Source organism: Drosophila albomicans, chromosome 3 (genome assembly GCF_009650485.2).
Source record: "Drosophila albomicans strain 15112-1751.03 chromosome 3, ASM965048v2, whole genome shotgun sequence".
In the NCBI taxonomy this organism is placed as follows: Eukaryota; Metazoa; Arthropoda; class Insecta; order Diptera; family Drosophilidae; genus Drosophila; species Drosophila albomicans.
In genome coordinates, this window is record NC_047629.2 from 46748400 (window position 1) to 46765769 (window position 17370).

The 17370-nt window shown below is 41.2% G+C and overlaps 4 protein-coding genes across 16 annotated transcripts; 2 read left to right on the plus strand and 2 right to left on the minus strand.

The window, feature by feature from the left end:
- The first annotated feature begins 53 nt into the window (after positions 1-53).
- LOC117570352 (JNK-interacting protein 3) lies at positions 54-12635 on the plus strand. Of its 13 annotated transcripts, XR_004572344.2 has the most exons (17): positions 54-899; positions 2916-2936; positions 3543-3779; positions 3835-3990; positions 4054-4459; positions 4638-4742; positions 4999-5034; positions 5541-5558; positions 6187-6244; positions 6312-6490; positions 6555-6777; positions 6835-8502; positions 9512-9729; positions 9793-9990; positions 10154-10214; positions 10419-10572; positions 11304-11384. XR_004572344.2 is itself a non-coding variant. In XM_034251916.2 (16 exons), exons 1-16 carry the CDS (start codon positions 798-800, stop codon positions 11305-11307), a joined length of 3690 nt encoding a protein of 1229 aa, XP_034107807.1. In that variant the 5' UTR covers positions 54-797; the 3' UTR covers positions 11308-11442. The 13 variants fall into 13 exon arrangements, 10 of the variants coding, with proteins under 10 accessions (XP_034107807.1, XP_034107802.1, XP_034107810.1 ...); XR_004572345.2 differs by lacking the exon at positions 2916-2936; XM_034251916.2 differs by lacking the exon at positions 10419-10572 and having other exon boundaries at positions 11304-11442.
- On the minus strand, positions 12155-13963 carry LOC117570355 (putative serine/threonine-protein kinase STE20-like). Its single transcript, XM_034251925.2, has one exon. It carries the CDS (start codon positions 13883-13885, stop codon positions 12827-12829), a length of 1059 nt encoding a protein of 352 aa, XP_034107816.1. The 5' UTR covers positions 13886-13963; the 3' UTR covers positions 12155-12826.
- Positions 13964-14213: 250 nt separating this feature from the next.
- LOC117570353 (transmembrane protein 43 homolog) lies at positions 14214-15810 on the plus strand. Its single transcript, XM_034251923.2, has 2 exons — positions 14214-15253; positions 15505-15810. The coding sequence occupies exons 1-2, from the start codon at positions 14326-14328 to the stop codon at positions 15714-15716; spliced, it is 1140 nt and encodes a 379-aa protein (XP_034107814.1). The 5' UTR covers positions 14214-14325; the 3' UTR covers positions 15717-15810.
- LOC117570354 (uncharacterized) lies at positions 15505-17277 on the minus strand. The gene has a single exon (XM_034251924.2). The coding sequence runs from the start codon at positions 16961-16963 to the stop codon at positions 15833-15835; it is 1131 nt and encodes a 376-aa protein (XP_034107815.1). The 5' UTR covers positions 16964-17277; the 3' UTR covers positions 15505-15832.
- Between the last annotated feature and the right edge of the window lie 93 nt (positions 17278-17370).

The window sequence follows — 17370 nt, forward strand, 5'->3', positions numbered from 1 at the left end:
GTTGTACTTCTAGTATATTTATCGACAATAAAAAATAAATCTTAAAATTGGAAATGCGGTCACGCTGCAGTCATTCTCTCATTCATCATGAAAATCGTTCGGTCGCCAGCAATTTTCTCAATATTTATGCCAAAAATGTGTTAAAAACAAAGTGTTTGTTTGTTATAAATAGTGCATAAGCTTGTGCTATGACAGTGCGGTCATGTCATAAAAATTAAATGCACATGCAATACGTGGTAGGAATGTGCGAAAAACGTAAAACGAAAAAATGAAATCTAGTCAAAAATACGTCGCAAATGGAGGGGGAAAGAGGATGATGATGGATGGCCAAACATAGCCACAGAGCGAAAAACGCAAATAAGTGACACGCAGAGCAAGATAATACAATTGTATTTGTAAATAAGCAAGACAAATTAATATACAAAAATATATTCATTGACACTACCATACACACATACGGTGAAAGAGAGAAAGAGATCAAAAATCCAAACGAACTGCACTTGTGTATTACTTGTGAGTGTGTGTGGGCGCATCTCACACACACAATAACTGGTGTTATTGAGTTGTTGTTGTTTTTGGGGTTGAAAGCTGCATAACGCGTGACGTGTGTGTGTGTGTGTGTGTGTGTGTTTTTGGTAGTGTCTCTATACAACCCCCTTTAAAGTGTCGCACACGTTACAAGTTACAAGTGCCACCTCACACCCACAAATGCGTAATTAGGAAATCGACTCGAGACGAAACAGAAGCCACAAGAGACTCAAAAGAGAGACAACAACTGAACACCAAAAACACCCAAAATGATGGACAACGATGACACAATGCTCAATAACTGTGGTCCACAGTCGGGCGCCGAGACCGTTTATGGCACCGAGGACAACAATATGGTCATGTCGGAGAAGGTACGTTATGTTACGATATGTTTGCTATAATAAACCATATCATTCAACTCACAGTAACGGTTCATTTGCTGATAAGGGGACAATCATATCTATATTGTGTTGTTGTTTCTTATAATTGAAAGCATTTTTGCCCCAGCAGGAAGTGTTATAATCGCAGTTCATGTCTGCACTCTGTCTCTTAAGCTATCTCATTCCCTATTCGCCCTCTCGCTCACTCTTTCTCTCAGTCGCCTTGGCTTGTTTATTATGCATCAGCTGACCACAGCCCAAGTCATTGACATTCAAAATACTTGACCAAAAAGGAGTTCAAAAATAGCGAGACATGCAGACACCGCAAAAGAGCAACAGAGAGCGCGAGAGAGAGCGAGAATGAGTACGAAACATAGAAATCAATAAAGAGTCAGTTGCCATAATGTAATGTCGCCTCACGCAATTCCCTTTTCCTTCTTCTTCTTCTTGTTTTACTGCTTCTATGAGCAGTTTATTTTTATGTGCATTTTGTCCCCCCTTTTTTTACCCTCCGACCGACGTTTTGCCATTTTTCTGGCAATCAAAGCAGCGTCATTGATTTTTGCACTTTATCAGCTTCGTCGCAGGGCTTTTTTAATCGCCATCCATGCAAATGAGCTCATCGACCGACTAAATGAGCGACAACGACAAGAACCCTTTAGACATAGACACATGCTTTACTAACCTTATTGACTACCTGTTAATTGTGTTAAAGCCCCTCCCAGTTCTACTGCTCCGTTCAGTTCCGCCCCCAACTCGACTCAACTCAATTTAACTCATTCAAGCGACTCCGTCACAGATGTGACGCATAAGCTTACAAACATTTGCAGCTGAGCAGAAAACTGGTTTTAACATTTCAGCAACTTCACATGCTCTAGTTGGGTAGTGGGGTATATTAGGTTAGTGATAATTGCAAATAAATGCTTAAGACTCGAGGAAGTATCGGATACGTTTCTTTCAGCCTGCAAAGAGAACCTATTAGAAGAATAATTGTATAGCTATAAAATCGATATTTAAAATAATTTCAAACATTTTCATTATAATAGTAATAATCATATAAATTACTTCTTTAATTATTTGAAAAAGTTTGTTGTTTAAGTGAAAAAGGTTCGTAATTATCAGAAACCTTACGACATGAACTATAAATATATATGAATCAGCATCAGAAACGTAGTAAACTTAGTCACATTAGTCTGTATTAATACCTTGGTCGTAGTAACGTTGGAAGATAACGGGATTACATAAAGATTGCATTAATATTTTAAAGTCAAATTGTGATAATTGTGATGATTATGTATAGAAAAACTATCAACATACTTTAAAGCAATAACATACTGACTGCTTACTTAAAATAAATTTTTCTTCAAAATTCCGGGAATTTCGAAAAATCGCTCAATCTATTATAAAAGGTATAAATGCATTATCCCTTAAAGAAAAAACTATGACTTTGGCTTAAACGAAGACAATTTTTGAACGTCGAAAATTGCTGTTCATTAACTCATACAAAAGAAAAGAGTCATTTGTAATCCATACTATAGCTTTCTTACATTTCACTAAAAACGGGAAGCGGGTATTTTATAGTCAAACCCTCTTAAGCAGCTTTTTCACTTGTCTATGCATGATTTGTTGCTGGCCTTATAAGTCGATGTTGTGTGGATCGGAGTCTAGCCTTGAGTAAGACATTACTTTGGGGGCTTCTAAAATGCGGAAAGAGAGTCACGACTGATTGAATTTTAAACATTTCCAATTCAATTATGATTTTTATATTATTTCTTATATGTGTTTAAACTAAATTTAATTTTAACTCTAGTACTAAAACTTTTTTTTTAATTTTTTATATTCAATGCCATTTCACCCATTCCTCATTTATTCATTGCACTATGTGGGATTTAACCTGATTTATTTTGTGTTTTATATTAATTTAAATGTAAATTAAAATACCAATTTTTTGTTGTTAATTTTTGGTTTTTTATGTGTCCTTTTCTCTTCTTTTTCTTTCTCTTTCAGAATGAACAGGTTGTCAGCATCGTGAGTTCAAAATTTTGTTGGTGGTTTTTTTTTGTTTTGTAATTATTGTTGTCACTCACTTTATTCGTTTTCCTTCTAATTGCACGATATTTAAATTTTAAATTTGTTTATTTTGTTTGTGTATAACTTCTACTCTCTTAATTTGTTACGCTCTACACTTAAAAACTGAGTTTTTTGTTTTGCATCTTGTTTTTGTTTTTTTTCTACCTAACGAAATGGCATGGGAAGTTTTTAACTTTGACCTTTCAGCTTTCCCATCTTCTCCTCTATCTTACTTAACTTAACTATATACTTTTTTTTGGAAACATCTCTTGTTGTTGGCAACGCATGACTTGCGTTTTCATTGGGCCACAATTTCCAGCGCTTTCATTTACAATTTCATTCATGAAAATAATAATAAAAACAAAAGCAGCCGCAAACCGCGAATACGATACTTGGCATTTAATTAAGCCATTAAAGTGCGCCCATCTTTCTCTAGCTCTGTCTCTAACACACTCTATATCTTTCTCTCTCTTTTTGTCTTGTTGTTGTCGTTGTTGTTGTTGTGAATGTCTCAATTGCAAACGTTTTGAAACTGATGCCACCCACAAAAATTTAACACTTCAGGTGCAGCAGCTGGCGGGTAGCATTTATCAGGAGTTCGAGCGAATGATCAATCGCTACGATGAGGATGTGGTGAAGAACCTGATGCCGTTGCTGGTGAACGTGCTGGAGTGCCTGGATGCCTCCTATCGCATCAATCAGGAGCAGGACGTTGAGGTGGAGCTGCTGCGCGAGGACAACGAACAGCTTGTCACACAATATGAGCGAGAGAAAAGTGCTCGCAAACAGTCGGAGCAAAAGGTGAGTCGAAAGTTGAATTAATTTGAAGTCAGAAGTTAAACCCTTCTCTGTGTAGCTGCTGGAGGCTGAGGACTTGGCCGAGCAGGAGAACAAGGAGCTGGCCAGCCGTCTGGAATCGCTGGAGAGCATTGTGCGCATGCTGGAGCTGAAGCACAAGAACAGCGTGGAGCACGCCAGTCGCCTGGAGGAGCGTGAGACAGACCTCAAGAAGGTGAGTAGTAATCATAAACAATTCATTGAACTTTACTCATTTAAAAAATGTTCTCCTTTTCAGGAATATGCCAGGTTGCATGAACGATACACGGAACTGTTCAAGAACCATGTGGACTACATGGAGCGCACAAAGATGCTAATGGGCTCAACGCATTCGCAGATGAGCACAGCCTCCGATCGCATGGAAGTGAGTCGAGCACGTCTCAATCCCGTCGCACGCAGCTCGGGTCCCGTTTCCTATGGCTTTGCCTCACTGGAGAACTCGGTTATGCTTGACACAGAAACAATTTGCAGTGTCGGCAGCCAGTCGGATGACTCGGGTCCGCCTTCGTTACAGAATGAGCTCGACAATTTGGCTGGCACTGTGGAGCGAGGTGCAGCAACAGATGCGCTGCAGCAACAACATCAAGCGACATCGCCACAGAGTCCCGACATCAGTCCCGTTGTGCCAAATGTGCCCGCAAATGGTAGGTGGAGACATCTAGAGCAACTGATCTGGTTGATCCATTAGCTAACCTGTAACTGCAACTCGTACTAATTTTCCGACAATTTTCTACTTTCTTTTGTGTTTGTGTTAACTTCACTAAAAATCAAAACCAAAAAAACAAATCGAACCCACCAAAAAAACTAAAACAATTCCCCCAGTTGGTCGATCGACCACGAAGAAGGAGCAACGGTCGGACAATAACCTATACCAAGAGTTGTCCTTCCAGGATAATGAAGAGAGCGAAGAGAATGAGATTGTCACAGGTAAGAAGAGGTGGCTTCCAGCTGCCTGTTCTTCGCACGCGTTTGTCTTTTGAAATGTATCCCAATACTCAATTCAATGCCTTGTTTTCATCTCTCTTTTTTTCTCTCTCTCTCTGACTTGAATGCACTACAATACGATACACAATGCACCCAAAAACACACACAACTCAACTCAACTCAACTAAATCGGGAACTTGCGAATCTGCCTCAAACACACACACACTCTCTCTGTATGTCTTCTGTCTTCCTGTTGCAGGCAGCTGGGTACATCCCGGAGAGTACGCATCCTCAGGTAGGTACCACAACAAGAACAAGAACACAACACTCGATCAAGTTCAAGTCCGCGAACGCGATCGCGAACAACAACAAACTCCACCACCAACACCATATAATTCCTACATATATGGATTCATCTATATAACCTGTAAATACATCAAATATCATACGATTATCGACTGATCAATCAATCAATCAACTGATTCGACTGAAATATGACATCGGAAAAAAGAAATTACTATTTTTGTGATACTCTTATGTGTTGGAATTGATGTGCTCGAGAGAGATACTGTTGTCACAATTGCAAAACCTAATAAAAACTATCTTTATAATCAATTGACCTCTAATGAAAATTTCAATTTCTCTTTTTATGCCGAAACCTCTTAAACTTATTCTCTCAATATCAAATCCCATTTTCCCAAAACAACAAATCTTCTGTACAAAATACCCCAAAAACACAAAACAAACCCAAAACACCGACACGCACAACAAAAAAAACAACAAATTTTTTATGATATGAAGCAAACGACAACTATTTTGGTAAGTTCTGTAGTGTGATACAACTTTGATATTCATACACACACATAGTAAATAGCTATAGTTCCCATATAGTTCATAAACTATCGTAGTCTCTTGTAAGTAGCGTCTCTATTTGAACTTTCTCTCTTCCACACATTGATCTTTACCTTTTACGTTTGGTGTCAGTGGGTGAGCTAGCCATATAATGGATATTGGGGTTAATCATAGTTTGGTTTTCAGTTGACATTATTATTTGTAGATCAATTTTATACAATTTTTTGGTTCAGGTTTTATTAAAATTTGATTTCGATCTACATCAATTCTTGCACAAACTTTAATTTAACGTTCCGTTTTTCGTTATTTCACTAATCTCCTGACGTTCCGCATACGATTCACTTATGTTCCACATACGATTCACTTATGTTCCACATACGATCCACTTATGTTCCACATCGAAGTCAATCAAAAGCATGTCTTTTCCCTTCATTCAAATTAACATTCACCCTAATTTATTTCATCTACTTACAATCCACACTTAACATCCACTTGCATTCCACATACACACATTTTAATTGGATTTCGTTTCTTCACAATTTACATTTTCATACACTTTCAAATGATGCTAACGACATTCTGAATGCATTTACAGGCATGGGCAAGGAGGTGGAGAACCTCATCATGGAGAACAATGAGCTGCTGGCAACCAAGTAAGTGTGACTAAACCAATCGACCCACTTGGCAATCAATCAATCAAACGTTCATTCAACCGCACAGAAATGCACTCAACATTGTCAAGGACGATTTGATAGTCAAAGTGGATGAGCTGACGGGCGAAATTGAAATTGTGCGCGAAGAGCTGAACGCAATGCAACAGTCGAGAACGAAGCTGCGGCAACGCATCAGTGAGCTAGAGGACGAACTGAAGAAGGTCAAGGAACAGGTGAAGCAACAAAGTAAGTTTGCAAGTTTGTTTCGAATTCAAATATGCCCAGGATCTAATTCAATTTACGATTACAGACACCGAACAGGAGGAGAACGATGTGCCGTTGGCGCAACGCAAGCGCTTCACTCGTGTCGAGATGGCCATGGTGCTGATGGAGCGCAATCAGTACAAGGAGAGGCTGATGGAGCTGCAGGAGGCGGTGCGTCTCACGGAGATATTGCGCGCCTCGCGCACAGTCGACAACTTGGACAAGAAGTCGAAGCAAAGCATTTGGAAATATTTTAGCAATCTTTTTACGTAAGTCTTTTGTAATTTGTTCAACGATTTTCTATTGATTATTTTCCTTACTTTCAGCCCTTCCAATCGCCCGACGGAACGCGTTGCCGACGGGCTTGGAGGGGGGCCGATGTTTCGTCACACAGGCGGAGGAAGCCCTGCCCACAGCCATGGATCACCCAGCCGTGGAGGAAGCGACAATCGCCTTGCCCTAGCCGGTGCCCATCCGCCGCCGCATCCGGCCAGCGCCGGACTCGCCAATGCGCTAATCATGGCCAAGGACTATGCGGAGGAAGGCAGTTCGGAACGCATTAGCGCCCGGAGGCGTGAACAGTATCGTCAGCTGCGTGCCCATGTGCAAAAGGAGGACGGACGCTTGCATGCCTACGGCTGGAGTCTGCCCATCAATAAGACCAATCAGGATGCGAATCCGAGTCGCCATTCTGGCGGTGTCCCAGTGCCCGTCTATTGTAATCCACTCGCAGAGGCATCGCCACACATGAAGGTCTTTTGTGCCGCGGGCGTCAATCTGCAGGGCGGCTTCACCAAAGATGGTCAATCGCTGATACCCGCCGACTCGCCGTATGCGCCACGCTCGACGCTTAAAATCGCTGAGATTACTAGTCCAACGGCTGAGCAAAGCGCTGAGGCGCTGGATCGCCAAATGGCGCGGGCCAGCCTCGAGACTCTGGAGCCGGAGACGCAGCTCAGTTCGTATGTTTGGATCTGCACAAGTACTCACGGTGCAAGCACTGTGAGTGTGGTGGATGCGAATCAATCGGCCACTGTGCTGGATGCATTTCCCATCTGTGCATCGCATCTGCTCTGCATAGCCTCGGTTCAGGGTGCCATGGAGAGTGACTATGCGCTGCTCGAGCAATCAGAAGTGGTCAAGGCCGGTGAGATGCTGCAGCGACCGGGCGAAGGTGCCGAACTCCTGGGCAAGGTGGAGTTTATACGCGTGCGTCCCAAAGCGGATCAGAACAGCAACAGCAAGCAGCACTCGCAGGAGGATGGCGATGACGCAGCGACAGCAGCAGCAGCCACAGCAGTTGCTGTGCCTGGCGTGGCTGAGGCGAAGGAGGCAACCGAGAAGTCCAATGAGCAGTTGCCTGCGGTGGATGCAGCCGAACCTTTGGGCAATGTGGAGGCTATCAAGATACGACAGGCGTTGCCTGGAGCACCGCAACGCTTGCCCAGCAACAGCAGCGAGAGCAACAATCAGGCGAACAACAACAACAACAGCAGCAACAGTTCGCAGTTCACGATCAAGTCGCTGAATCCCATACTCGGTACTAAGGAGCGTGATGAACCCGCCATGAGTTCGGTGGGACCGACAATGTGGCTGGGTGACCAGGAGGGTTGGCTATATGTCCACAGCAGCGTGGGAAGGTGGCACGAGTGTCTGCACAAGGTGCTCTTGCCTGATGCGGTGCTGGCGATTGTGCATGTGGAGTCGCGTGTGGTTGTTGCGCTGGCCAATGCTCAGTTGGCTGTGTTTCGCCGCCAAACAGACGGCCAATGGGATCTGAATAGTTATCACCTGGTTACGCTCGGTGATCGCAATCATTCGATACGTTGCCTCTGCGTGGCTGGCGAGCGCATTTGGGCGGCGCATCGCAACAAGATCTTCATTGTTGATCCCATATCGCTCAACATTGTGCACTCGCTGGACGCACATCCGCGCAAGGAGAGCCAAGTGCGACAGATGGCAGCCACAGGTGCCGGCGTTTGGGTTTCCATACGGTAAGTCCGATTGATTTGGCATTACAAAGAAATAAATTCTTAAACCCAGTCAGTTGCCATGATGAAGAGAGAAGCCTAAATTAAAGCAAATGTTAATACATTCTGAGTGCGTAGTCGAGTTGATAAACATAAGTTTATTTTTTATAAAGCAAAAGATAGCTAGAAAGAGAGGAAGAGATTGAAATGGCAGAAGACAATTCCAAAGCAATAAAACAAAAACTTTAACGCACTATAGCATCTTGTCCATCTTAACTATGATGTATGTTAACCCTCTAGTTTTCCGTCCTTATTGCTTTTTATCTTCGTTCTTAATTTTACCAACTCCACAAAGGAAGTCCACAAATTATGTTTGTTGGGTTTGAAGTTGAAAAAGTGTGAGTTCAGAGGAAATAATAATTTTCGCAAGAAAGCCGACTTAAAAAATGTTTAATGTTTTAATAGTTCAAAAGAAATAAAATTACAATCGTGTTGCTGATACTCTAAAGGTCGCAAAACACAAAACCCAGACCAATGCACAAGCTTTCGCTAGCTTTTTATTGCTTCTATATAAAGTCTAGGCAATCCAAAGTTGTTGTCCTCTAATTCTCAACCCGTACAAAAGCCAAAATTTTTGCCGGAACAAACCTTTACTCTTAAAAGATAAGGAAAACAATAAAAAGTATATATTGTTTTTTAATTTGGACACTAAAGGGTTAATCATCGTAAGTTAGTACTCTTGATTTCAATAGTATCTTTACCCAATTAGTTTATTCTGGAATTGAATAGCATCATTACCCAATTTTGTTACGCAAGTAAAAGCAAATAAGTTGCTGATGTCTCCAAAAAGACTCTTAATATAAATTCTCCAACTTTCTAAACAATTCACTTACTGGAAAATACAAATAGAAACCAATGTACAGATAACCACAAATTCAACTTATATTTTTATTATAGTATTTTTATTATTCAATTATTTTATTATATTTGAGGTCTTCATTTTATATTATATTGTATTCTATTTCATTTTCAGTCTGGACTCCACGCTGCGTCTGTACAACACGCATACGTTTGAGCACAAGCAGGACGTGGACATTGAGCCTTACGTGTCCAAGATGCTGGGCACTGGCAAGCTGGGCTTTAGCTTTGTGCGCATCACAGCGCTGATGGTGTCCTGCAATCGCCTCTGGATCGGCACCAGCAATGGTGTCATCATCTCTGTACCGCTTGCCGAGGCGCAACAAAAGTCATGTGAGTCTGAAGTTTAACTCTATCTTTATTCAATCACTAATCTAATACTCTCTATCTCCTCAGCTGATCCCCATGGCCAAATGCCATTGTGCTGCATGGCCAATGCTCAACTGTCCTTCCACGGTCATCGCGATGCGGTCAAGTTCTTTGTGTCGGTGCCGATGCTGCAGCAACCGAATGGCAGCACGTTAACCTTTAGCAACAAACGTCCCGATATGTTGGTCATGTGCGGCGGCGAGGGTTACATCGATTTTCGCATAAGTAAGTGGAGCCAACGGCCTTGCAAGCTCTAGCTTACCCAGAACAGAGATCAGATCAGATCTCTAAAAAAGTAAAGCCGCCAAAACGCGACCAGCTTTCTACTACACACAAACATATAATGTGCAAATGCAAATTGTATAATCGTTCCATATTCCTCCTGCAGGACATGATAAATTCGATGCTAGTGATAATGCAGCGCATTTGATAGTTTGGAAAGTCGATACGTAAGCCTTTTGCATTTTTTGATTTTGACTTTTTTGTTTTTGATTTCGATTTTGCGTTCTGTTTCTTTTGATTTGCATCGATTACTTTTTTGATTTATTTGCTTCGTTTTGTAAACGTTATTTTATTATTCGTAATCGCATTCGTATTCGTTGATTTAATCGCATTTTCTTTTTGTTGTTTAACCTGCCGACGGCCGAGCGTAGTACCTTCAATTTGTAGTGCTCAGCGCCTCCGTGGACGCCTTTCTCTTGTAGCTTGTAGCTAGGCACAAGTTCAAATTGGAATGCAGCATTTTAACTGAGCCCCGAGTGCCGTGACCTGTGTTGTGACCTGATTCAGTACCCGACCCCCGTTAAGGTTTATGCGAATACTTTATGTTCAATGTTTTATTTTCGTTCTGTTGCAAATTTTGACATCACTTTCCTGTATATGTTCTGTGCACCTTATCACGTTCTAATCAGTTCCAAAAATCCACACACTGGTCACACGTGGTGTCCTTGTAAAATGTCCTACTCGAACCGAAGGAACAATTATATAAAAAATATATATCTCCGATCTTGTGTATATAAATGAATTCTAATTCTAATTCTAATTCTGTGCCATATTTCTATTGATCTAGTTTTCAACTCGGAGCAAAGGCAAAAGCTTAAGCCAAAGACTCACACTTTTACTTAAACGCGGTGTTTAACTTTTTATTATGGTATTAGTTCTTGCTCTTTATGCTTTTTATTTTAACTATTCTATTTTATTTCAATTTAATATTATTTATTATCTTTTAAATTGTAAAGAAATCTTGGCTTACTTACAAACTACCAAACAATACGCGCACTTTCAGTTTAAAAGAATAAAACAAAAATAATACTAATCTAAAACTAAACAAAAAATACTCCAAGTAGCTTTGCAGCAAACTAAAATAATAGATTAAACAATAATAATTATAATATTCCAATGCTTTTCTGTAATATACTATATGAGAAATCTTTCATGATCCTTTGTAGTTGTGTTTCGCTGCAGCACTAACTATGTGTAAATAGTGTATAATTAATTATGATCAATGATTGCTAATGATGTTTTATCGCATTTTACAGATGACAATGACATGGAGAACAGTATTCAACTGGAACCAAATCAAACGATCGAAAATCGAGGCGATAAGAGTTATTTAATTGTGTGGCATGTTAGTCAACGTTAAATCTAATTAACAATTATACCCGGTACACATTGCCGATACCATAAAGTATATATATATTCCTGATCTAAGTCTCTCCGACAGTTAGAACTCCTAAAAATTGAGTTGCCAGCGTTTTTCTTTTAAATATTTCAAGAAAATTTCTTTACGATTGAAGATTGTATCGAGTACCGGGTATCGGACAGTCGAACGCCATCGACTGTGGAATTCTTAACTGTTAACTTTGCTTTAAGTCGATATGAATATATTTATAAACAAGTTATATATGGAGAGTTACCAACTCTTAAGGGCTAGCAAAAATAACACCGTACTTTACTTTCAATTAATACACCCAAAATTTATTTAACTAATTCAGTGCGCCGCAGCATTGCCTAAAAAAAGAGAAAAAAAACACAATTGGGTCGTAACACATTTTTAGTTAAAAATAACACACACAAATTGTGCTAATAATTATGCTTCACATATGCAAAGAGTTAGCTTCACGTACTAAATAAATCTAGATGAAATAATCGTTATTTGTCAGTGATAGCCCGCTAGATATTTGCAAATATAAAGTATAAACAATATATAAATATATATATACATCTACATAAATACTAAGATTTAAATTTGTACATTTTATGCGCTCTACTGACAGTTAAAGAAGAAGAAGTTGAAGCAAGTTATGTTTTTATATCTCTATTATAGTTTTAAAGAAAATGCCCAAGAAACCTTAAGCATACTAAAGAAGCGCCCATTTTCGGAAGCAAATTTTGTGCGTGATGTTTGTCCAAATATTTAGTTGAATTTTAATTCTTTTAAGTTAACTAACGCAAAGAAGACAACAACAACGCAACTTTCTATATAGAGTTATTTGTTAAATAATTTTAATTTTAGTTCGCATAGTTGTTATTAATTTGTTTACATTTAATAAAACGAAAGAAAGGGAAACCAAAAGTGACTAACTAATTAATTCCTCGTTTTCAGTTGCAGTGTTTTTTTTGTTCTGTTTCTGTTTCCAATGCATATCATTTCGATTAGTTTTTAAAGGCGCCAAGTGATATTTTATTTTTTGTCAAGCACATTTATATACAAACTATATATATATATATATTATGGGAGACACAATTTAAGAAACATTTAAATGCAAATACAAAAATACGGCATTATTGGCTTTGGCTTGAGTAACAACAACTAACAAACAAAACAAAAGAAATATATATATATATATTACATATAAAAACGAAACAAATATACTGTAAATAAAGCCACATTTATAATATAGAAAATTATGTGAAATAAATTATTGATTTCAATCGAACAGCGTCTTATATACATAGATAAATGCATCTGGTTAATGTATCTTTCTTTGTCTGTATATTTTGTTTATTATTAATCTTATGCTTATTTGTCTATGACATTTTACAAATCGCAACGAACACATTAAAAATTCCATTGAACATGATCCGAGTTGCCTCGTCTTTCGGTTTGCTGTTCATCTTGTAGTCCAATTATTACTTCATCGTCCAGCGACGAATTGTGTTGCAAGTCGGTGCGACATTTCTTGATGTGATCCGAGATGCTCGAGTGTCGACATTGCTTGAAGAAGGCGTGTGTCATCAACTTCTTGGCACTCCAACGATTCTCAGCATTGCGATTCAGGCAGATCTCCGCAAACTGATGGAAATCTTCCGATAGAACACGTTGACTATACACCTCAAACGATCGTCGTCTTGTCGAATTTTCAAATGGCATTTTTCCCTGATCATCCAGGAGCATGGTATAAGTGGATCTATCTAGCAATGAAGGCACATTTCCTCGTATCTTTTCCGTATACATTAGTGTGGGCTGTGTCTCAATATATGGTTGAATTCCGTTGGCCAACTCACACGCCGTAATGCCCACGGAGTAAATGTCACACTTCTCGGTGAATCCATGGATATTTTGATCAAGGACTTCGGGTGCCGCCCAGTTTAGATTTTTCATTTGGGAGACACCGTGCAGCACGTTCTTCTTCTTTCCATGCTTTATGAAACTGCGACTTTCGTGGAAATTCGATAATACTGCTCTCTGGCTGTCCAGTAGAATGTGATGCGCTCTTACCGAACCATGAACAAAGTCATTGGAGTGAATATACATAAGAGCCGAGAGCACATCCTTAAAGATCAGGGCAATCAATGTTTCTGGCAAACCGTTGATGAAAATGCTATCGAGTAAAATTTGGCACGTTCCGAAACACATATAGGGATACAGGACATACACATCCATGTCCGATATAAAACTGTGCAGAATTTTATTGATATTTGGATGATTGAACTGACGACAACATAAAATTTCGGCAAAGAGTTTCTTCAATGCTTCATCGTTTTCCTCCTCGAGCGTAAACTTTTTGATGACAATAACACGATTGTTGATCGTATGATTGGCTTTGTAAACTGAACTGAATTTTCCATTTTTAAATAGCTTTGTGAACTGATAATCGGACAAACTACTGCTAAACATTTTCTTATTTGTATTTTTGTTAAATATTCGTTTGCTAGCTCCAACGAACAGCTGTTACTGCAAAACATCTGATGCCAGTGTGACCACGACTTGACCGTCTGGTATAAATATACTAAATGGGTTTAGGTGGAGTAATGAATGGGATTATGTGTGGAAAACAGAGTATTCGGTTGTTAATTAACTAAGTTTTCAATTAATTAATATTGGAACAGCAATAAAAGTAAAAGAGCCGAAAATATACCCTTGCCCAATGTTGTTTTGATATAATTTAACATACAAACGCAACAGCTGTTTTTTGCTCATCAGCTGTTGCTGCAACGGATACACGGTGGTTTGCGACTGCTTACGGTTCAAGAAGAAGAACTGCAAAAATTTCGACACAGCATTATTTGCTGTTTAATAACAATTTAAATGCGTGACTAGCGGCGTACACAGTGCAAATGGCCACGCTACAGGACACATTTCGCGCCCACTGGCTGATATCGGTGTTTGGCCTGATTCTATTCACAGCGGGCGGCAGTGTTCTCTACTGGAATGAGGGACGAGCGGTGCACACAATGCTCGCCTTGGATGAAGCCTACGCCGATGTCTATTCGATGCAGTTCACAGAGGAGGAGCAAGATCAAAACTTCGAGAATCGCATAGTACATCTGTCCGGCCCTATCATATGCGGTGAACCGCTCACCGAACCCGACTACAACATACAGCTCATGGCTGTGAAGTTGAAGCGACGTGTTCAAATGTATCAATGGGTCGAGGAAAAGGTAGAACACAATTTTGGCGAAAGTGTTGGGGCCGGCAGCAGTCTGGAATCGGATTCGACCACCTATTACTACACTAGAGAGTGGCGCGACAAGATTGTCGACTCGCGCAACTTTAATAATCGCCACGGACACACGAATCCCACTAGTTTTCCCATCGAGAGCGCCGTCCAGGTGGCAGATGCCGTCTACATTGGCAAATATGAGCTGGGCGCCCAGGTCAAGCACAAATTCAATAGCTTTAATGAGCTGACTTCGGACATTCGTCCGGATGACAGCAGCATCAAACTTCATCTGGGTTTATATTATCATACAAATGATGTGTTTAATCCCGAGATTGGAGATTTGCGCATATTGTTCACTTATGCCGGCATGGAGGGTGAAATGTACAGCATAGTAGGTCGACTGCAGGGCAACAAGGTGGAGCCATATCTGACCACTCGCGGTGTTCCTGTTCTGCTCGTTTATCCGGGTGAAATTAGCGCACTGGAAGTGTTCCGCTTGGAGTATCGGGCACAGGTGCTGCACACTTGGTGGTGGCGCTTCATTGGCTGGGTGCTCATCTTCTTCGGTGTGACGTGCAACTCAAAGCTGCTGCGAGTAATTCGTAAGTTCATAATGATCAAAGCAACTTTTAAAATACGTTTGGGAGTTGCAGCTGATTCTTTCGCTAAGCACTGGTTAAAATCCTTGCTATAATTTGTGGCTCAACTAAAGAAATTGTCGATTCTTCACAAATATATGCACTTCCTTCTCACACTAATTTTAAACAATTCTCCAATTTCGTTTTTATAATAATATTCTATATTATTTTTAGTCTTAATACTTAATATTAACATTTACACCTTCATCTTGCAGTGCTTCGTGTTCCTTTGTTGATTGCCCTGGCGCCGGATTCACATTTCCCCGTCACTGGAAACTTCATCATTGCCTTCTCACTGGCCTTGACCATCGCTGCCGTCGCCTGGATATTGCATCGTCCCGTGATTGGCGCCTGCCTCTTTCTCGCTGGCGCCTCGCCATACGTTTGGCTGACGCGTAACCTCGTCGATTACAATCGCATCGACTGAGAGTACAGCTGTGAATCTCAGATACCAAAGACTCACTGGAGCCACTGCTTTAGCTATTTACAATTTGTGACGTCAATAAAAACTGGATAACACTTATTAATACTATATAACTAATTCTAGAACTCTCGAATGCCCGCATTCGGCGTCTCGTTGAGTGCGCTGCTTGCTGTTGCCGCTCCTCCACCTCCTCCCCCTGCACCTCCAGCGCTGGGTTTAGGCGTCGACTCCGAGGAAGTGTGTACGCTGGGACTCTGTGACTTGTCCTGCTCCTCGTGACAAGCGGGCGGCTCCTCGAAGCGCACGTAGGGCTCGAAACTGTTGTTGATCTGCACCGAGCCGCGATGCAGATTATTCGACTCGGCTTCGAACAAAATCTCATTGATGAAACGCTCTGCCAAAAGTCGTTGCTCGCGTGGCAACCGCTTCAGCTTGTGTGTCCAGGTGCGCGCTATGGATTCCTCCTCGGGATACGTGCCCGCCAAGTACTCACAGGCAATGTTCAGCAGCTCATCCGTGTTGTGAGTGCTCACGGTGCTGGAGGAGGCGTTGTTGCAAGGCGGCGTTTGTCGCGCTCGCTTAGCGCCCGCGTAGTCACCTTGTGTGGCATGCGTTGTCTGCTGCGGCTGCTGCTGTTGTTGCTGGTGGTGCATGACAGGCACCGCTGGCGGTGGCAGCGGATCTACCTTTTGCACATGGCCAAATGATTTGTGAAACATTTCGCTGATGTTAGGCGTCTGGCGATATGGATAATGCAAAGCGGCTGATACACTTCCTCCGCTCGAATGCTGCTCCATGAAGGCGGCCGTTGAGCTGGAGTTTTCGCTGAACGAAAAGCTTGGTTCGTTCTTGAACGTAGGATTCACGGCCAAAAACTTTTCGGTGTTGCGCAGAAAGTCGAGCTCCTGAAATGTCCAGCAACGTGGTGTGTGCAAGTTGCCCGAGCGCATGGCGCTCTCTACCACCTTGAGCTCCTTGCGATAGTTGGTCCGCAGTGTGTTGATCTTCTTCTTCACATCCTCGACAGTCGCGTCGCGCTTCAGATAATGATAGATGGGCACCAGACGCTGATAGGCCTCGGCGCGTTTCTCCCGATTCGTGTAATCGCGCAGTGAAGTGTCCCAAAGCACGGGCATGTCGCGATACGTTTGGATAAAGGCACGCAGATAATGACGATTCTCCTCGGCTCCGGACATGATCTTAATGCTGTGCGTCGATTGCGGTGGCGGTGGCGGCGGTTGATGGAGCATTTTTTCAAATGCAACTTTCAAAAAATTAGCCACCGAAAATGTTGCTTCTTGCTTTGCTTGCACTTGGCTGAAAAAATGACAAATTTATGTATGGACCTATTGACGAAATGTCAGTGGGCTGTTGTTGTTGTTGTTGTGTTGGTGGTGGGTTGTTTGACAGATTGCTGGGCATATTGCTGCATTGACGTAACTGCGCTTGTGTGTGTGACGTCACAGCAACAAGTGTTGCTCGCTTTATTTTTCCCGATGCTCATATGTGAACACTGTTTTAACATCGATTGCAGACTTATCGATACTAATTATTTTTACAGACATCTTTCGAAAACGCTCACATATTTAACATATACATGGATTATAAGCAGATTGGCGTGTGGACTTTTTTCATAAGTGGTAGGTTGCTTGCTTTC